The following is a 22,321-nucleotide window of genomic DNA, read 5'->3' as shown; positions in this document are numbered from 1 at the left end:
TACACCTGCTGTGCATAAAAAATACACCTGACAAATCAGAGTGATAGTTGAAATAAAATAAATATCAAGTGTTGTTATAGCTGATCCATAGTGTTTAAGGCAGAAAGGGCATAACAGTGATTTGTGATGGCAGAACAAAATAGCTCGTGCTGGCTCATGGTAGCTCGAGCAGGTTGATATAAATCCCCCTGCGATCACCTGGAGGCTCCAGAGCTCGGCTGCCTCTTTCCCCAGCCCCATGGGCCCCTCCAGAGGGCTGGAGTTCACCTTCAAACACCATCTCCAAGCGCCTTCCTCAGAGCCACAGCGCTGCTAAGTGATAAATTAATTATTTGGGGGAGGGAGGGTGAGAGCTCACAGGCTGCTCTCCTGCGAAGGCAGCCAGAAGCTTCAAATCTGTCTCCGGTACCAGGCCATTTGTTTTGTCACTTCGTGGGCTTTATTTATTTATTTATCTTGCAGCTCACCCTGTGATTAAAACTGTTGAAACAGCTGCTAGCTGCTAGCAACTTTCCTTTGCTGTTTCCTGCCGTCAGTCAGGGGCTGTGGCAGTGGTGGGAGCTGCCCTGAGCTGCCCCCCTGGGCCAGGGGCAGGAGAATCTCCAGGCACCCCTGTCCCCATCCCTGTGGGTCTACAGCAGCCCCACGGCACAAGGAGAAACTCCAGCAATGAACCTGTGGAACTGGCTGCCCAAAAGTGTCACTGAAATGAAGGTATGATCAGAAAATGGATTAAAACAAGGCTTTTGTTTAAAAAAAGTAAAAGCACCATCACCATGGGCTGGGAAGGTTGATGACAGTAAGGTGAACAAAGTGGCTCAAGGTGGTCAATCCAGTGTGGAGAACTCCCTGGGGCAAATGAATGGGCTTTGACTGAAATGACTGAGCCAGGATTGGCTTTGTGGAGAGGAGCTGGATGCCCTCTGCCATCAGGGTGCTGAGCAGCCAGGCCAGGGAGGGCAGGTAGAGAACATGCAGAGGATTATTATCACCTGGTACAGCAGAGAATGGAGAAGCCTTGCAATCCCTGTGATGGGGAAATAAACCTAGAAAGTCTCTCAGCTGAGGACCAGGTCTGGGCACACGGTGTACCCTCAGGTGTGCACGAGGCCGTGACCACAAACACTTCTGCTGCTGAAGAAAACAAATGTACAGGCTTTCTGCAATCCCTCAGGGCTGGCAGTGCTGGCTGAGACAGGGCCACTCATGGCTGCTAAACCCACAGATGAGCAAGCTGAAAAGCTCAACTTGTGGTTAAAAACAGAGTGAGGGTGAGTGAGAGAGACCAGGTCAAACCAGCCCTGCAGCCAGTGAATTGCCAAAACCCCCAGACGGTGTTAAGGTGATGGAGAGAGAGTTTGGGAATCTGGCTTGGGTTGCCTGAACTGGATTGCAAGTGCTGCTGATGCACCAAGGAGCAGTGATAAAATGAACAAAGCAAGTCATTGCTCTTGGCTTGCATTATCCACAGGCTTTGGCATTTTCCAGCTGAGTGCCTGCCTCAGCCTTCCTGGCCCACTGCTGCTATTACTTTTACATCATGACTGTCGAGGAGTGTATCATTCATAACATCCCTATCACAGAGAGATTCCTTTTTAAATGCTTGGGGAGATGGAGGGCTACAAACCCTGGGAAATCAGCTATACCTAATATATTATGTAGAAGTTCTGTAATCATTATTGAACTAAAGTGCATTGAGTAAGTGGATAAAATCAGTCCCACTGTAGCATAAGTCTCCAGAGATCACAGATAAAAATGCCTCGCACTTAAGCAGAAAAAGGTAACAAAATATTTCCAGTCCCAGCAACAGCATTTTCCCCTCTACATAAATAGGGAACCCTCAGGAGAAGGCAATGATGCAGCAGAGGTTGAAGGCAAAGTTAATGGTGGCGAGGTGGGGGAGCGAGGCAGTGCCTGGGGCAGGCTGGGTGAGCAGAGCCCTCCCTGGCAGAGCTGGGGGCACAGTGTGGGTCTGTGTTGGGGTCAGAAGCACAGAAAATAGGTCCTTATCTGTGGTGCCTGCCTCTGACACCCAAGAGAGCGCTGAGTATGGCACAACACCATGGAGACAGCTTTTAAAGTTCAGTAGAGAAACTGGGAATGTGAATGTGAGAGTTAACTAGAGTTTTCTTAAGTCACTGGGTGAGAAAATCAGAGTTTAGGGTTTAAGCTATATTAGAAAATAAAAGAAAATATGGAGGATTTAGGGTGTTGTCCCTTTCTCCTTCTTCCTTCTTCATCTTCTTTTTCTAAGGGTTTTTGGGTAATAATGAAGGATTGGACAAAGAAATCCCCAGTGCAGCACACAAGTGTCGGGTCATTGGGTCATTAAGAAAAATAACTCACTTGGCATTTGATTATTGGACAAATAGACACATAAAAGACCTTCAGGGGATTCTTCATTAGCCATTTTGCACCCATCTATCTTAGTGTGTGGAGCTCCTTGTGCTCTGTGTATCTGTAATATGGATAAGGAAAGAATAAACCCAGCCCAAACACAAGAAAACAGCCTCTGTCTCATCAGTCTGGGGAAAAAGAACCCAGCTACCAACACCCCAACAGGTATGGCACGGAATGGAAATGAAATTTTTGTGCTCCCTTTTCCTCTAGACTCTGCAGAAAATTCAGTTTTTATGACCAAGGTCACCTTGGGCCTTGCTTCCCACCTGAACACACGCAGGGGCACAAACACGGCTGCATTTCTGTGCCCCCTGTGCTAAGGTCTGGTCTGAGCTGCTGCAACCTGGGTAGTCACTGGAATTTGTGTCCTGGAATTACTTTATTCAAGTTTTCTAAGATCTGTGCTCTTTCTCATGGCCTGCCAATCACATTGGAGCAGTGCCATAAGCTCTGGTCCAGCTCTGTCCTCAAGGCCACCAAGGGGAGGATGAGTGAAGAGGGCTGTGGAGTTGGAACTATTACTTATTTATCTAGAGTATTGACCTGACCTCTGCTGCTGAAATGTCAGCTTTAGATGCTGGGGGAAAGGGATGCCAGAGCCAGCACCTGCTGGGAAGTAAAGGAAAGAGAGATGTCAAGTGGGGCCCAAATCAGTCATTGTTTCATTGAGACAGTGGTGCTGGGGCAGGCAGGAGGTGGCAAAGGCCAGGAAGGAGCGAGTACAGCTGGTGGGTGGAAAAGGAGGCAGTGACCAGCTGGCCAAGAGCCTCAAGGAACTCAGGATCAGGTGCTCAGCACCTCTGAGATGTGACCTTATTGTATTTTGTGGGCTTGAAATGTTCACTGTTAGGCCTTGCACATTTTTATTAGTGCAGTGATAATTGTGTCTGTGAAGGGAGAAATGAGTAGCAAGTGATGCTTCTGTAATGTAGCTGTGGATGGGGAACACGGTTTTTGCTAAAGTACTTCCCAAAACTTCTGTCCTGTGGAACTGAGGGAGTCTGGAGCTGAGTTGGGGGCCAGGGATGCTGTGGGAGGCTGCAACCCATCTGTAGCACAGCAGCACAATGCGAATATTTGCTAGAGGACTGGGGAGCAAGGGGCAGCAAACAGGAAGGAGCTCAGGAAATCAAGTGAATAACATCAAATGTGACTTCAGCTGCCTCATGCAATGACAGAAGATACAGGGGCTGTGGTGCTAAGGAGAGTTACATAAATGATTACACAACACAGCTGTGGCAAGAGCCTGGAGAGACTCTAAAGGGAATAAGCAGACACACAGACAAGGCCAGGGAGCTAAGACTGAAGGCACCTCATCTTGCCAAGGTTCCTTCAATAAAAAAATTAGAGACATACCCACACAAAATTACAGCCAATCCCACTGCCAGGGGCAGACCATTCAGTAAAAATTACTTCTGCAGTGGCTAAAAAAATGAAAGAAGCCACAAGGTTAGGGGATAGCAGTAAGCCATGTCATTATACACCTCATGTCATGTTTTTGTGATGACAGATGACAGTCCCCTTCCTTTGAGCACAGGGCCCATCATGGTCCACGTGTCCCACTCAGCCACACCTGGATGGGCACCCTGCACCTGCTCCTCATGCTTTGGGCTTCAGGGAGTTTTCTTCTGGCATCAGAAAAGCCATTTGTCCTCTATTGCAGTCCTGCTCCCCAGCTGAGCTCAGTTGGGACAGTCAGGACACCACTGGGGCTGCCCAGCACACTCCCCAACATCTGAGCTTGGCAGCCTCCTGCCATCCTAACAACCCTTCCTTGTTAAATGTGACTGAAACAAATTAAGTTTAAATTTCAAGCAAATCCATTGTCTCTGGATCCAAAAGGCTGAAGCAGAGCTCTTGTTCTGCTGCACCTATTACAGGTTATACTACATCCTGAATTTAATCCCTCAGCCAGCTTTGCAGACACACTGACCCAGCATCTTTGTAATGAGTTGAGCACTCACAGAGCCCTCAGCTGCAGTGAGAGCTGCCAATATTCACACCATTTGAAAGAGAACCAGGAGAATTATCTCAGACAGAAAAAAACAGATCTCTTGTGCTGACAGAATAAACACATTTGGGGTCTGACTTTGCCAGCATCTCTCCTTTCTCTAACAACTACTGGAGTGGATCTGCTCACATTTGAGATACCCAACACTTCACACTGCAAGAAGACACTTCCAGATGCTTATGTTCTAGCAACTTCACTTTCTTAAAGTAAATTTTAACTTAAACAGAAACACCCAGCATCACTATTCCTTCCTTGGAGCCTTGCATTAGGTCTGGTGTTTTCACTGTATACCAGAGAAATTAAGTTCCACTGTGGCACCCTCCATATGCCACCAGTAAAATTCCTCCTGTCCTCTCCTGCCAGAGGGGGACAGAGTGAAACAAAATGAACAGGAACCAATCCAGCAGCTGATGGATTTGTCATTTAGGAAGGGCAGAAGAATAAAAACTTTTGTAGGAGCCTCCTTCATGGTAAGGATCTCAGCACAGGCAGATGCAGTTCTTGGAGCTGGCCTTGAACTGGACACCTAAATCCAAATATGCCCCTGAAATCCCCTAGAAAAAATATGTTTGTCCTTTGGGCAAAGAATAGACTTAAACAATGGAAATAATGAGATTAACTAGATGAACATTCAGCATTCTGAGTGTGGATCCTTTGAAATCCATTAGAGACAGAGGGAAAGGCATTTGAGTGCACCAGCATTCACCACATTTCACTGTGTAATTCCATGAATTTGTGTCTCTCCTTAATTTCAGGAAGACAATTCAGTAGCCTCTGGCTTCTATATTATTTTTTTTCTCGTCTACAGACTAGCAGAGGCAGAAAAATAAACACACAACTAGGAGCTGTATTCACAGACAGGAAGTAACTTTAATTAAATATTGTGAAAGTTGAAAAGTTTTTACAGCTTGAATTTCTGCAAAAAAATTATAACAATCTCTACAGTAGTTAGTTTCTCTAACAATAGAACTGTACAGTGTGTGTGTCTATTCAAAAAGATTTAGATAAGAAGGTGAAAGGTTAGTAGTTTCAGAGATGACTTCATTTTAGCTGCATCCTAGTACAACTGTGAGGAAATAGGCATTACTTTATGCAATCCAGTCATTGTGAAGCTTCACCTTGTTAAAACTGAAATCTGAATGTTTCCACTTAAAGCCATATTCTGTAAACAGCTGCATCTTTTACTTTGTAAAAGACAAAGGGTGGTGCGGGGGAGATTTTGAATAAATTCCCATTCATCAGATCACGATAAATAGCTGCAAAAGAATGGAATGATGCACATTGTCAAAGGCTCTTTGGACACTGGAGTAGAGACTACAAATGTGGCTAAAGTGGTGTCAGAACTGCAAGGACTGAGTGGAGCTCTACAAGAGTAATTGACGGTGTCACTGGACAAAATATGGCTTTAAATTTGATTACATTGTCGTGCTGTTGCTTATTATGTGAATTAGAATAATCACTTGGAATACAGAGAAGCAATAAACTGATGTCTCTCACATTTTTTTTTTTTTCCAGTTTTCTCTTCTTTTATTTTCTCACCATGAAAAAAAAAAAAAAATCCTGTTTTTCCTTCCCTTTCCCCCCAAAGATCACACTGTGACATTCTAGTGAAAACCATTGCAAAATTCATACAGGAAGCATGCACAGTTGCAGCATCGTTGTAAATGATTTCTTGCTCGACTAGAAAAAAGTTATATTGTTTTAAGGTAACAAAACAGTTCTTTTGTGCTTTTCAATTCCTTTTTTTTTTTTTTTTCTTAGAATGTTAGTGATGATTGACAGTTCTGGTGCACAGTACAATGTACAAGTGAAATGAATATGATTTGCATTGTTAAGGCATCCAATCTGCTGGTTTATATTTATGTGAAAGACAGAGAAATATACAAGCAGACTTAAGAAAGAAAGTATTTTCATTGAGTTCTATGAAGTTTCTCCCCATATTTAATGCACAAAAATGCGTCACTCCAAAGAGGAGAAATCCCATGCATATTAATAGAGTAAAACAGCATTAGTTTTTGTTAAGCCTCAAAAGCAAAGGATACATTTTTTTTTAAATCTACATAACTAAATGCTACAAGAATAATATGCTACTTTTTGCCATATATTGGAAAAAACTTCTTAACTTACAAATAATACAAAAATAGACAATGGCTTTTGGGTGGAAATTAAAAAAAAAATGGAAGCATGGTTTTAAACAATACTAAAAAAAAAAACCAACCCTATAAATGAAATGTATTAAAATCACATTTAAACAGCTAATACAACGGTGAATGACCAAACAAATCAGCACTTTTCACATAGCAAACATACACAATAAAATAAACTTGTAGGGGACAAAAAGCAATGTACAAATTCCAAAGATAAATACATTATTTATATGGATATTTTACAAAATCCCCCGTAAAACAAACAAACAAAAAACAGAAACAAAAAGCTTTTTTTTTCTTTAATTAATTTGCAAGTATGTGCAAGCTAAAGGTAGTGAGCTCTTTTTGCAAAATATGCAGTAAAATTCTTTTTTTTTTTTTTTTTGTGATATTGAAAAACTGTCTTAAGACATTAAAATGTATAAATAGAACAACAACTTTGGCAAAAAATCACAAAAAATCTACAGTATTTATAACTACATACAAAACACAACAGCAAAGAAAAAATATCAGGTAATGCATCTTCAGAGCTTTGCTGCCTCTTTGACTAATAATTTTTAAGAACACTTCCCAGATAATGATAGCAAAATTTTTTTGTGGTAAAACAGAAGCTATGGTTTTGATTTGAAACCCACCCCCAAACTCAGGTTTCCCTACTCAAAAGCAGATCCCTGTCCTGGATAGAGCCTGGTATGAACTGGGAGGGTCGACTGATACAGGAGCGATGCCAGTGGGAGCTTGGGCCAGGAGAGATTTTGGGTGGGGAGGGTGCAAACCTCACCTGGGGCTGCCCCACGGAGCCCCAGCAGAACCAGGAGGGTTCTCAGGGGGAGAGGGGCCAGCTGGAAACCCCCCAGGGATGGCCCAGTCTGTGCCCCCCACAACAAACCCAAAGGGCAGAGCCCGGGTGAGGCCCTTGGGGAAGGGAGAGCTTGGAGGGTCTGAGATATCACCCAAAAAGAAAGGGGTGCTCACCTCCTCCTGCAGGTCTGGCATTGCATCTACTGGGTTTGCACCTCCAGAGGAAACATTTCTGATATTTCCATCCTTCCCTTCCCCTCCACCAGCTTTTTGACAAGAAAAGTTGGACCTTGAGGTCCCCTTCCAACCTGGCGTTCTGGGATGAATTTTTTCTGTTGTATAGTCTACACCATTTTTCAGCCTGATTTAAAGACTAATCCCACCCCTCACCCTGCCCTCATAATCCAAAAAATATCAGCTTTCCAGGGAGTGATATCTGTTTAATCAGAACATTAAAAATGCATCCTATCAGCAAGTCACCACTGGATAACCAACATATATGAGCCGACCCTTTATTAAATGGCCATAATTCTTCTACCAAAAACTAACTGGCACTTCTATTCTGTCCCAAACAGACTTGTATGCAAATGACACCACTTTATTCTTCTTTACACAGCTTTAAAAAAAAAAAACAACAAAATTCATAAATTAAAAATGTGGAGTTCCATCTCTAGTGTCCCTTGTGTAATTGTTTGATTTATAAAAGACAAATGGTGTTGAGTTAAATCAAGCCTTAAAAAAAACCCAACAAAACACAAAAAAACAGAAGGAAATAAAAGCAAGCCCCCACCCCCTGAAAAAAAAAAAAAAAAGTGGATTTTTTATCAACATACAATAAATATATCTCCCAGGTATTTGGGATGGACAACTCGAATCAACACCTTGCAATTGTGGATTGTTAATTTCAGTATTTGCAAGGATGGTGATTTTTGTTTCGTTTAAAAATCTGCAGTTATTGTAAGATCCTTCTTTATCTCTTTTTTATTTTTAAAAAGGCCTGAGTAAAAAGTTCCACTCTGGGACTTGTATCAGATTCTCTCTGAAGCAGAATTCAACCTCTTCATTAATAAAATTCTTCAAGGCAATTCTTTCACATGGGGGGAACAATCATGCCAGATATAGCTGTTGGAAGGAAAGGGAAGGGGAGGGTGGGAGAGAGAGAGAGAGAAAAAAAGTTAATTTTCTGCATTATTAAGCAACTTTTAAAATCCTCAGAGCTTTAAACATCTACTAGCAATGTAGTCAGAGTTAACTTTATATATATCACTCATAATAGTGTATGTACACAATAATCACGAGAAGTTTCCTTCTGACTGGAAAATGATTCAAATTGCAAGTGACTTTGCTGAAATTACTGATTTTCTTGTAGAAAATCTCGTAGAAATCAGTATTCTTCCTCAATATCAGTATCAGACCCCAACTTATTTTTCTGCTTTTAGTTTCAAAACCCCCAGATGCTGAGGAGGCTCTGACTCGAGCCACACATTCTGTTACTCTTTTAGAAGCAAAGCAGCAGGGAGGGAGAGCAGCTGGAGTCCCACAGGTCAGCACTGGCCTGGCCCTGGAGGAGTGGCCCTTCAGTGTCCCCTGGCACGGGTCATTCCCCTGTGCCAGTCCCCACAAAGGTCACTGTTCACCCCTGGGACTTATACAGGCATTTTCCAGGTGCTCAGAAAAGGACTTAAACCCCCAAACCCAGTTCTGAAATTGAAATATGTGTTTAACTCCCGGGTTAGCAGGCCAGCATCTTTCTTATTCCACTTGTAGCAGACACCACCAACTACATCAAGTGAGTCATAGAAGAATGTTAATTTAGGATGTTTTCTCTTTTGCTGGCTAAGCTGAATCATCAGCATTTCTTTATTATGCTTCCTACCTGATTTTCTATGAAACCACCACCTCTCCTAGCAGACAGACATTTATGAAAAGCCAACAGGAACAGTTTTGCACATAAGTTGACCTCCAGCTCGATCTCTCTCTATTTACAGGGGACTCAGATCAGACATCCCAAGTGTCCCTGTGACACAGTGTGAGCAGGCACATCATTACAGGGGGTAGTGATGGAAGTTTGTGATGGAAACTGTAAAAATAACATCTCTAAAATGCCAGTTGTACAGTTATTTGCCAAAAGGTAGAAAACAGATTCCCCTTCAGGTTGGTGGCACTTCCCAGGCACATGATTTAAATGCTGCCTGCCATTCCAGACATCTGGACATGTAATTTCTTAAGGAAGGACTCAACCCCGTGACTGGTGCTGATTCATTGTGCTTTAATTACAGCTGCAATTATTTGATAAGAACAGAGCCAAAGTAAAAGACTCACAGATTTGGGGTTGGAGGGGGAGAGGAGGGAAATGTTTTCTCCACAAACACCACCATATGTGCAAGAATTACAAGTCTAATCAGCAAGGGGAGAACAGCTCGAGTAAACTGCACTGATTAAATGAAATAAAATGAGGGGAGAAGGAGAGAATGCAAAACACATCCAACATGTTTGCAACAGGCCACCCTCAGAGGTGGCACACTGCAACAGCATTTCAATTATTGGAATTTATCGTGTGGAATCACTGCACTGATTGTGTCCCCCCACACAAGGGTTCTTCAAGCAGCTGAGAGTGAGGATAAAAGGGATACAAAAAGGAGTTAAGTTGCTTTAAGTCCTACAGGAAGACACTTAGGTAAGAAGCATAGAGGACACTTTAGGACAAGGTGTTGCTTTCCTTTAGAAAAAGTGTCTTCTTCAGAAAATATCAAGATATTATTCCAACACTCAGTCTGAAAGATTCATCAGAAGCAAATCAATTTCACCAATAATTGGTCAAGAACTGTGTCTCTTGGGACAGGAAAGCTGTCTACCCTGGGTAGGAGCCCAAAAGAAGGGGAGATAATTGCAATTCCTCCCTTCATGATTTAGACATTTCCCTGTGGTTACAGATCAGCCATGTACCTTTTGCTGTTGGAAACAAATGGCACAGGCAGATCTTAGATCCTTTTTCAAAGCATTATTGTTTTTGAAGAGCTCTGAAATTCTGAATTAAATTACAAGGCAAATGATATCTTTTCTGCCTAAAAGCTTTGATATTTCCATTCTTTCCAAGTCTTCATTTAGATCACTCCACTTTTATTCCATAAGTGCTACATCTAGTCATGCAAATTCTGCCAGCTGTAGCCTGCTATTGATCCTGAAAACAGAGATATCAGTGGGAAACACTGTAGGTATGAGATCACACCATCTCCAAAAAGGGAGGGCAGAGAATAGAAAAGCTCCCACCAATGGCCTTTATTTCTTCTATCATATACTAATTTGTATTTGCTGCCAGCAAATTACAGAAATAATGTATTAGGGGTTTTACAAAACTGCATGGCAAAGAGAACAACAGATAAGCCTGGCTGCTGTTTTAGTGAGTTCTGCTGATATCTAAGCCACATAAGGAAAGCTTGATTGCTTTCTGATGTATCCAGAAGCCCAAGAGAGATAAGACAGCCTCCTTATACATGGTTGTTTATTTAAGCATTAAGGCACAACAGGCAGTGCATCTCTGAGTGATTATTACAAGCCTCAGGTGGTGTCAGGAGGCACAGGACCAAAGGCTGTGGTTCTTTAACTCACCAAGAAGTTCAGTGATGACCTAGAAATGAACCATCTCTTGGTGTTTCATTCCTATTATGAAAACTGAATTGCTAAACAAAAATTAGGGGAAAGGCTCAGATCTGTGTGGTTTCTGGGCATTGCAGATGTGGAGATGACATAATGAGGAGGCAATCAGGCCGCTCCAGTTGTGGCCAGTGCTCTCGGCTCATTCCATAATTGCTTTTCATAACTGAGTACATGGAATTCTGTGTCTTGGGAAAGGAGAAAGAGTGCCTGAAAAAGCATTCTCCTGTTACTTGTTTTTTTCTCTCCATCTAAACAACAAGATGGGACAAGGTGAAGACAAGAAAAAAAACATTGATGTGTTCAAAAGTGCATTTTCTTTTTTTATTTCACATGGGACATATTATTAGCTGTTGCCTTTAAAACTTCAAGCATGTCAGCACTGCCAATTCTTTTAAATGCTCAAAAACAAATCTCCTAAATGCTGTGGTTCACCTGAAAATTTTGTTTTCTCGTATTCCTGACACTGTATTCTAAAAAGTCCTAACTGAAGGTACGCAAATTCTGCTTATTAGTTCCTAGTAAATTTACAGTTTCTGCACAGCTTTTCTGTGTATGTGTGCACCTTGAAGGATTCCTCCTCCCAGTTCTCCAGTATAACATGCACTGAGGACAATGCATTCCTTCAGGCACAATAGATCCAAGCTTTTATGAATGAATTGCTTCCATTCTGCTTGCATATAGATTATTTTTGGCCACTGATGGTGCTATCAGCATTTTGTCCTCAAGCCCAGTGCTCCTCTCTCCAGAGGCTGAGTGACACATGGAGTTTGTGCAACCATCCTGCTCTGCACACCTCCTTCTGAACCTGGCTTAAAAAAGGATGGATTTTATTCCCCACTCGATGCCCTTTGGATAATTTGCACAGGCTCATGGAAAGGAAACAAATCTCAGGTCTGGAGGAAGCACAGTGCACACCATGGAATATTTCCCACCTCTGGCAGCTGGAGGCAGCTGGCTGCATCTGCTTAAGGAAACCCCTGGATCTAAGAGAGCGTGAAAATGCCTCTCTCAGCAGAGTGATGTGCAGTGAGGGGATCACACGGGGAGCTTTGGGCTCAGTGCTGTAAAACACACTCAGCCCAACAAGGAGATGGGCAGTGCTGGGCTTAGCAGCATCCTCAGCTTGACAGGCTTTTGTCTGCCTCACCTGCACCCACCCTTCAAATGGATTTAGATACTAATGCTGGAGAACTTGTGATGGGAGGGGAAGGGATGCAGAAAAGGAGCAGCCCCCTGATACCAGCAGTTCAATAGGCTTTCCAAAAGGCCCTGCGCCATTTGTGGAATTAATTGGCACAGGAGTACATTAATCAGTGGAAACTAATGTTTGCCCTGGTGTGAGCTAAAGTGGAAAACGCTGCTGTTAGTTTGTAATGCACCTCCTGTTTATGAAAGGGAAGGTTTGTGCCAAGCTCTGTAACGCTCTATTGCTCTCAGTAGGATTTCTGCACAAGTGTACTATGACAAAGGACAAAAATGAAGGGAAGATTGAGTGACGTACTTCAGGAGAAGGCCAGCCCCTGGAGAGACCCTGCAGTGGAGTACTTGCTAGAGTCCACAAAAGACTGGTCTGATAAAGGACGACAACAGGGAATAAGAGAGGAAAGAAAGAAAAAGGACGGTATTAGTAAGCTGAAATATTACTTGTGTTTATCAAAACAGTAGGTCTGTGCTCGAAAAGACACAGCCTCTTAATTCAGCAGTATCAGTTGGGTTAGAGATAGGGTGGTTGCCAAACACCTGCAGGGTACAAGGTGGGCTGGGGGTGGAGTCCAGTTACTCTCTAGAGGAGGAAACTTTAGGACAGAGCCCACCAGGGATCCCCCATTGCCTTGGCTGCCCTGGGCCAGCTGGGTGCTGCTTGGAGCCTGGCGAGGCACGGCGAGCTCGCGGTTGGGAGCAGCCTGGCTTCCACCTACCTTGCAGGCTATTGCCATTGGTGCTGGTGCAGGTGGGAGGGGGGGAGGTTTGGGGTCTCACGACAGGCGCGAACGCGCTCTTCTGTTTCACCGCTGAGACCATGTTGGCTGGTGAGAAGGAGAAAATCCCGGAGGAGCTGCTACAGTTGGAGGGGAGGCTAGTGGAGGAGGCCATCGTCGGACTTGATGGCACAACTGGAGGGGAAAAAGACCCACAGAAAGGCATTCCTTAGTGCTCAATAGTAACAGGCTGCAGAAACAAGAACATTCTCATGCTTGGGTACCCTCGATTTTTTTAGGGCTGAACTGAGAGTTCAAAATGCAAATGTGCTACATAGGAAGTTCAGTCTTTAAACACAGATGTCCTTACAACATTATTTTGCTAAATAGTACAATAAATATCTTTGGTTCATGTATTTACCATCAAGCTTTCAAGCAAATTTCTCTTCATTAAAATAAAGCTAACTACTTTAATATTCAGAAGGCACTGCCTGTTTCCCCTCTTATCCAACAAAAATAAAAAAGGACCAAAAGTGACATCCCATACTTCCATTCTTCCTCCTGTTTAGAAACTGCTTAGATACACAAGTGGGCTGTGAATAATTACATATTATAGAGTAAAATTCTGATCATCTGGGCTTTGAATTATTATTTTATTTGCATTTATGTAGATAAAAATCACCTTATTTAAGTTCTTATTTGAGAATCTGATATCATATTTGTTAACACTGAGGAAATCAATTAATGGAAATTAAACGTTCAAAGTTTCACAGTCTGACAGATACAATCTTAGTCTGAAGTCACTCTGTGTCTGGAAGTACTTGCTAAGGGAGAGCAATCAAAGCACCTAAATTGAATTGCTACTATACAGCAATTAGTTTATTGATTTAATTAAGAATGCCACCTTTTAATTTTCAGGTCATGATTGAAGCGTTTTCTGATTCAATGGATTAGACATTAGCAGAATGACAGATCAACCAAGAAAACCTCCCAAAATATAAATAGAATAGAGAACCAGGGCTAGGAAGTCAAGTGCTATTCTAAAGAGGACTTCGTTCATAAATATGAAATAATACACTGCCACAGTATTTTAAATGCATTACTGGCATCTGCTTCCAAAAGGAGATGTCTCATCAATCATGTTATATTATGAATTCAGAGTGTGCAGATTCTGTGACAGTAAATCCAACTTAATAAGTAAGGTACTTTGTAACATTACATGTTACATTATTATTAGAGTACAAAAATAATCACTGGTTAGCAATTCCCAGGTTATAAGTACTAGTTGTGTGGGTAAATAATTTGTTCTAAATTTGCAGCAGAGTAGAAACCTTGGAATTAATTATTTTATTCAGAGTTCCTCTATCCTCTTTTTTATTCTGATGCAATTCAAAATAATCCATTGCTGCTGTTACACCGTTAGCTTCAGATTTGCTGTGTAAACCTTGGTACCTTCAGCAGTCAGTTTGTCCTGTCCATGCTAAAGTCCAAGCCTATAAATCAATTTATGTGTCCATTCCTTCCATCCTGATTCTGCTGTCAGCTTTCTACAGATGTCAGTGGAATCCTTTCTACCTCATGAGCAATGTCAGAGGAATTGGGCAGGTCCTGCTCATTTAATTTCTCGTGTGACCAGGGACTTTTGAGCTCAGCTGCAGAAGATGCTCATAGGCCTTTACCAATAGAAATGTATTTATATTTAAACAGCTTACTAAACCTTTAATATCAAAATGCAGAAAGTTAGTTCTGCACATAAATATTTCCATGACTGGGACTGCAGACCATAAGCTCTTCACGCCGTGGGATGTATGATTTGTATGACTCACATTTCTGTGGCATTCACTGTACTGACACTAAAACACAAAATCTAAGAGCCTTTGTCACATTTTACTGACTCAGTGAAGTCAAAGTAATACTACTTAAAAAGCAAGTGGAATATAAACAACCAAGCTTAGGCCCAGTAATAATTAGTTATCTTTATAAAGGTTATGAACACATTATTTCCTTAGAATTTGCAGACAGTGTTTCTTATTAGAGCATAAGGTATGCTATAAAACTATCAGACTAAATCATGAGAGATTATTCTTTTTAAGCTCTTTTAAGACTTCCAAATTAAATAATAATAATAATAATAATAATAATAATAATAATAATAATAATAGTAAAATGGAAACAGAGAGGAGAATTTCTTGCAACACTAAGGTCTTCAAAGTGCATCAAAGACCAGTGCCTTGGAGAGTAAAGACCAAGTTCTATTTCAAGTGCTCAAAATAGAAAATAAATATTGAGCATCAGAGAAAATCTTCTACCTCCTTCTAATGAAAACGTGCAAAATAGAGAAAAGACATAAAATACTCACTGGCATAGGGAGAATTGGCAGCAGATCCATTCAGGAAGGTTGGAGAACCGCCTAAATTTGACATTCCAGCATTGCCATAGCCATTCATGCTTGTTGTGACAGAGTTGTAGTTTGTCTGCTGCGGGGTGGTGCTTGGCACGTAGCCGTGAGGTGACACGCTGCTGGAGTTACGAGTGAAACCTTGTGTGGGGAGGGAACACAGGCAGAAATTGGAATTAGCCCCACAACAACTTCCTACACAAACCCAGAGCACAGAGAAGGACAGGACCGAGCCCCAGCACCACCAGGTACCCAAAATGAGACCTCTCCCTGCCCAGGTTGCTGCTGGAGGAGGGAGGCTGGAGCCTCCAGAGCTCCCCAGGCAACCCACGGATGCCCTGGAGCAAAGATCAGCACGGGGTGTTAGAGGAACACTCACTCTGAAAGGGCTGCTTGTAGGAAATGGAGTAAACATGACCTACATTTTCAGAGTGAGGACTCCAGACCCACTCAAGGTATGCTAAAAGCACATGATTGTTGTTAACTCTTTTCTGATGTCACTGGCATTTAACACACCTCAGGAAATGTAGTGTATTTCTCCAGCTCGTGGGATATCCTTTGTCTTTTTGCCTTGGTCTCATCATTATGTTGGTGGGAGATGAGCATCAAATTTGACAGCAAGTTAAAATATGAATCTCTGCCTAACTCTGGAAATGGAGTTTTAGGAAACTCATATCCAAATATTCATAAGAAAATATTTGTTTCTAGAAGCACAGAAATACAAAATATGCATCTTCACTCCTAGAAGAAAAATCTCCAATTTTTCTTCCTATCACACAGCATAAAGTATTTCAATCTAAAAATAATTTTGCATTTTTTTAGTGTAATGCAAAAATATTTTTTTCTGCTTTTCTAGAAACAGCCTCATCCTAACACTTTTTCATTCAAATGTATTTTTAAGTTGGATAATACATAAAGCTGAGCAAAGGAGAGGGCAAAATGAAAAAGGCTTTTACAAAAATGTTCTTCACCTATTTTTTTTACTTTTAACTGTGGGAACTAAACCAATACTGATTTTATTCAAAGTGAAAACCACTTCATTTTAAAAATTGGACAAGCTCTGAAAATGTCTTTTTAAATATCTGTGTTCTTTGCTAGCTGTAAAATTTATGAAAGTCTGAAACTCTAAAAAAATCACAGTTCCAATACTCTTATCTCTTGCAAAACAAACCCAAATTAAATAGATAAACATTCAAGGGATAACCTCATGTTATAAAGAAGTGCTACACAAGGCCCAGACTGAGAGATGATCCAGCTCAGGAAAATATATAAGCAAGTACTTAACGTTAAGTACATGCTGAAGCTGATTAAAATTAGTGGGATTTAAGCCCAAACACAAGTGTTACTCTGAGCAGAATGAAAATCTATTTAGAGACATGCAGAAGTGTTTTTCCCAAGTTGGAGCAGCCCCATCCTCTGTCATTCCAAGGGTCTGGGATGGGCTGCCCGTCCCTGCTCCCAGTCCTGAGCCATTCCTCTGCCACTGCGCCCCTGACTTCTATCAGAAACAATACACAGAGAGAGGAAGATGAGTCTTCTCCTGACCCTGGTTGGTGGCTTGGGAGGCTTCAGAGACATTGACAGCAAGCTGGCCACTGAAGGAATTCACTCCCATCATTCCCGCGTGGACGGAGGTGTTGGCGAGGGCGGGGAGCTGGTTGTGGTTGCGGGGGACGCTGTAGAGCGCTTCGGCAATGTCTGCGGCTCTTTTCAGGATTATTTCCTACAGGATAAGGTAAAAAATCCAGAAGAGTTACCAAAGAGACTCTGGCAAACCTCTTCTTACAGACTCAAATGAAACAGTTCCCCCTCCAAAGGTTAAAAGGAGATGCTTTTCTTTCTAAACCAGCTGGCTGAGAGAGAGCTCGTGCTTGTAGGATCTTCCTGATAAATCCTGACATCTGTGGGAAGAGAGTTGGAAGTCTCGGTCCCAGTGGCCACACTTTGTATAAAAAGACCAACTGGCAGGATGGGGCTGGAGCCTGGACTTGCCCCACCTTGGAGCTCTCTTTAGGGGAAGAGAGAAAAGTCACTGGTGGCAAGAGATAACGTATAACATTGTGCATATTACATAGGACCTGGTGAAAGTGGGCAGATGCCTCCATGGTGTTTTTACAAACACTAAATTTACACCCTTTAAAAAGAAAACAAACAAACTAAACCCCACTCCAGATATGATATTGCCCTCTACATTTATTCTTGTCTCCCACTGTAGCATCATATCCCCTTAGCCCCAGATCTCTCTAGACATCTAAGAAATAGCCGTGCTATGGAATTGCTGAAGTAAAATGCATTTACCTGGTTATTATGTGGCATACCATAGAGTGCTTCTACTAAATCAGCAGCCCTCTTAAGTATTACTTCCTGTCAATATAAAAACAGAAACATTCTGCTGAGTTCAATAAACTCCTTGTGGGGAAAACAAATATTAGAATCTTTTATTCTCTTTTATTAGGAGCACTGTGTTTTGTAGTGTTTTTTTTTCTTTTTTTTTGCTTCCACCAGGTAAACCTTAATTGTAACAACTCTCAGCAACCACTGAATGGTGTTAAATCACTGGTTCATCCTATTCACACACACGCTTAATCAAGTCAAAAGGTGAGAATCATTGGTGCTGCAAAATAAAATACATCACTCAATTGTCTCTACCATCTGCACTATAAACCACTCATGGGTTTATTGCAGAATACAATCCCGAGGTCATTTACTAGATTACTGCAATCAATGTCATTCAGAGAATGTTATGAATCCCTTCAATGTGTTTATTTTATTCTTAATTGCATGCTGCAGGAATTGTGACCTTACCCAGCAGGCCACATTCAGAAGATACCCAATCAGTCCTGTGCTACTGGTGATGTGACCCTTTGGCTTCCTCAGCTTGTGTCCTGGTACGAGGGGTCAGGGCAGGATCCATGTGCATGGAATGATGCCCAAGAGGAAAACACATGCAGTGTGTGAGAACAGCCCAGGACCATGCAGTGTTTCCTGGAAAAAAATCCCTGCGTGGACAGCAGACTTTAAAACATTCTGAGATTCAGTTCTCCATTTTGGGCAATTTTTTTCCCCTCCATTTTCTTATTTGTTCCTTTTCATTTAATATTTCTGTGAATATTTCTGGTGGTACTCAAGCTAAAATAGCATTTCCTGTGTTCTTACATTTTATGGCATCCTGATGATAATCCTAATAGAAAATATAAAAATTCATTGCAGAATTACCCTGGAAGATTTTTTCCCTTATTATTTTGTGGCATCTTTCAAAGCAGATTCCCAAATGCCCGATCAAAACCGGTTAAGAACATCCTTTGAGTAAAACAATGTATTTTTGTAGTTCCCAGCCCCTAAGTACTGCTCTAATATTCTAACATGACGCCATTCACCATGGCAGATTTCTGCAAGTAGCTTACAAAAATAGTACCAGTTCTAAGCATTTTACAGTTTTCTACAAAGTTAAACTTTTAAACTTAAAATATTTTACACAATAGCCATATTTTATACCAAAAAGAAACAGTAATGCTCAATTTTCATATACTGTAGACTCTGATCAGAAAATAGAGATATAATTGCGTTCATTTTGCTGTCACCATAACCTCTTCAAAAATCCTTGAACAACTCTTCAAATGACAAGCTTTTAGATGCATATTAGCATTTTTTTCAATTTTAAATTCTCTATAATATAAGATAAAATAGTTGTCATACTGCAGTAACTACTTATGACATATATAATGTCCTAAATTCAAAAATGAGATGGAGGATTTTTGTTCTCCCAGTAAACATTTAGGCTTGCCTTCTGCTGCACACACCCCTGTCTCAGAACACACATTTAAATTATTTTCCACATATGAAGTGAGATGTAATACATAATTGATGGGTTTTTAAATCACTACATTTGAAACAGATTCTGAGGAGTTAAGTTGCTACAGCCTTTTTCTCTTGGTGGGTTTTGTTTGTTTTGTTTGTTTGCTTGATTTTTAAGATTGGGGTTGGGTTTTGTGCTGCAATTGTTGGTTTGGGGTGGGGTTTTTTTTTTTTTGTTTTTTTGACCACAGCAGTGAGCAGTACAATCATGGACAGACAGACACAAACAGCATCCAGGTCCAAGGGATCCTCGTTCATCACAACACTGAGGTGTTTTTAGCCTCATACTGAAGATACAAACTAGAGAAGAACAGAGACATTACTGAAAAAACGTTCTTTTTTCAGTCCATGATTTTAGATGGAAAATTACTGCACAGGTGTTTGACTTTGCAAACCAGGATTTATTTCACTTCAGTAGAAATTTTTTGCAGTATATATTTCACTGATGGAAAATTAGAATGTGATACAGAGCCCGCAAACTGCTTTGGTATATTGTTAACCTAAGCTGTCATTATGCCAAATTGCTAAAAAAAAAGAAAGTTTAAATAGTCATTTCTGCTCTACCTGACTAATCATAGTTATTTATATAATGCTGAGCTAAAAACCTTAGAGTGCATCTAAAAAGAGATTGAAAACCATGTTAAAAAATGAGGTAATTACATAGAATCTTACAGCTGCTCTCCCTCATATCAAATATATTTCAGTTCTTAAACCCTGGAAGTTCTTTGATGCCATATCACATTGCATGTAAATAAAACTAATTGTCCTGATGGTTTATTGAAGCATTCTTGACAAGCAGCATTCAATTTTCTTAGCTAGTCAATGGTTCTATTTTTTTCAACATTTTCAGAGTCTATAAATTTGAGTTTCATACTTTCTCTAACGATATTTTCACACCAGAAAAGCATTTCTTGTTTATGACATTTTCAGATCATACAAAGTAGATGTTACAGAAAAACCCTCCTGTGTCAAATAGTGGTATCTTCTATTCCAGAGCTGACTGTACTGCTTAGAGACACAAACCAGCTTTAAAAATACACAATAAAATGCTGCTAAAGACTGGCTCAAGATATTAACTTCCTGTTCTCTGAATGCATCTTAAACCTTTTGCAGCTCTGCCTAAATTACGATGGAAGCTGCTCCACATACAAAGGAGCCCCCGAAGTCCTCTATGAGTTAGAGCAGCAGACCTTGCAAGGTGCTTGGATTGCGGTGACCAGAAAATTGTTCTCACCTCCATGTCATTACGCTCACAGTGAAGCAGCCCCCGAGCATGTTTGTGTTCGGGATCTAATATATTGCCTTTCAATCAGAGCTGAGAGCCACTGAACACATAGACAGAACATGACGAGCAGGTCAGGAAAGCAATAAAGATTTTACAGAGCTGTCCAAGGTGCTAAATTTACTCAATAATGGGTTTGGCACCATAGTGTTAACCTCTCATTTACTACCAGTTTGAGGGACTAAATTGAAGTAGCTGACTTCATTTACCTTGAAATGTATATTTTATGACATTATGTAAGTAGATTGAAAGGGCACTGCAGTTTTAACAATTTAAAGGCTAGAGCATGTTTAAGATGAAGCTTGAATATTTATCGTATATTGCACTTAAACTATATTGTATATTAAAATGCATTGATTAAATTTGTAAAAGGTATTATAAAAAAGGACAGCCAGTATAAGAGATCTATGCCTTTTAAAATCCAGTTGATACTTCACGTTACCACTGCAATGGTAACAGATAAACAGAGGGGTGGACAGAGCAGCAGACAGAGCAAAAAGTGAGTGAAACTCACATTCTATAAAAAGAAATCTCGGCATAAGCTCAAGGTCTGTTATTCCAGATATTCTTTTGTTCATAGAAATTCTTCCTTGCCTTCATCTCCAATGCCTAGATTTTCATAGCAGTAAGTGGGCATCATGTAGGGTCCTTCCAATTGAATATGCAAGTGGAAATATTTCCTGAGAGAGACAGAGTTTGACTAAAGCTAATATCTAATTTATGGGGGCATTTGTCAAGGAAGATCCACTTTTCTATTAATGCTAAAAGTCTGACAGCTTTTGGCTTAGAATAAAAGACTGAGCAGCATTTAGCTAGGGCTAAGTGAGGGTCTTCTTTTTTGGCATTTTGTTTCAAATGAGAATAATTTTATTTCTCTAAAAATCACAAATGAGCAAATATTGAGAAAAGGAAAGATTACTTTAGTAATTAAATATGATACATCAGAACTCTGCACTCCATGAAGCTGCACACCAAAAATCCATAGCTCATTTTTACTCCAAACAGAAGCTGATCTTCCACTGAGGGATTTTTACTTTTTTGATTTTTGAAACAGGTTCACAATTAAATATTTTGATCAAATTTTTCTCCTGAAGATAATAAGCGGTGTCTACATACCCAAAAGAGGGGCTGAGTAGTAAAATCTACTGCAACTTTTCATATCCCAAAACTACTGTATAAAAAGCATTATAAATCATATTGGAATAACTGCACCTTTGAAGCATAAAGACTGAAACTCAAACTGAATCCACTTCTGACTGAATGTACCTTGAACACTACAGCACCTCTGCATGTTTTATTGGAGGCCTGCATTCCCTTCAGAAGGATTTCATTAAGAACATGAAACTTGCATTTCAAGTTGTATCATGATGAGAACACTTTGTGTCAAGATTTATCATGACAAACACATTTTTTTGTTAGTTTTAAAAGAGAGAGGGCATTTTTTCTTGCAACATCTGCTTGCTTTTTATTCAGAAACTCATGAAAAAAAATCCACTCCGTGTCCCAAAAGGGCTGTGAGTCTGGTGAGATAAAGGGTATCTAGAGTTACACTGAGTTATTCAGCTTGAGTAACTAAATTAGATAATGTTCAAGGTACTCGTTAAGCCAAAATGAATTTTGTCAAGAAGAAGCTGACCACAATATATAACACTCATCAGCCACATACTGTATTATTGAGACCACCAAAGGATTTATGAACTCATGGAGGGCGTGGGGGGGAAGCTGTTCCAGCATCCTCTGAGGCATTTATCTTATGTGTTGTCTGGATATCATATCACCTTCTAATGCTCTTTAGCATTGTAATACAAGAGAGAGCTCATTCATCTTCTGAGAGGGTACTTAGGGATGATG

At 40.8% G+C, this 22,321-nt stretch overlaps 1 protein-coding gene across 8 annotated transcripts in view; it reads right to left on the bottom strand.

Annotated features, from left to right (window-relative positions):
• Positions 1-6,140: 6,140 nt before the first annotated feature.
• EBF1 (EBF transcription factor 1) overlaps positions 6,141-22,321 on the bottom strand; it is a 266,220-nt gene continuing 250,039 nt past the window's right edge. For 4 of the 8 annotated variants that reach the window (XM_086851238.1, XM_086851239.1, XM_086851241.1 and 1 more), the window contains exons 12-17: positions 17,632-17,697; positions 16,879-17,056; positions 15,295-15,474; positions 12,936-13,130; positions 12,518-12,586; positions 7,779-8,481 (exon numbers count right to left, since the gene is read on the bottom strand). In XM_086851238.1, coding sequence (XP_086707364.1) covers positions 12,519-12,586; positions 12,936-13,130; positions 15,295-15,474; positions 16,879-17,056; positions 17,632-17,697 — 687 coding nt within the window. In that variant the 3' untranslated portion in view covers positions 7,779-8,481; position 12,518. Of the gene's footprint in view, positions 8,482-12,517; positions 12,587-12,935; positions 13,131-15,294; positions 15,475-16,878; positions 17,057-17,631; positions 17,698-22,321 lie in introns of all 8 variants that reach the window. The other 4 variants (XM_086851244.1, XM_086851246.1, XM_086851245.1 and 1 more) reach the window with 2 other exon arrangements.

The sequence above is a fragment of the Cyanistes caeruleus genome, chromosome 15 (assembly GCF_971803275.1).
Source record: "Cyanistes caeruleus chromosome 15, bCyaCae1.hap1.1, whole genome shotgun sequence".
NCBI lineage: Eukaryota > Metazoa > Chordata > Aves > Passeriformes > Paridae > Cyanistes > Cyanistes caeruleus.
Note: the sequence above shows the minus strand (reverse complement) of the source record. Positions and strands in the feature narration are given on the sequence as shown.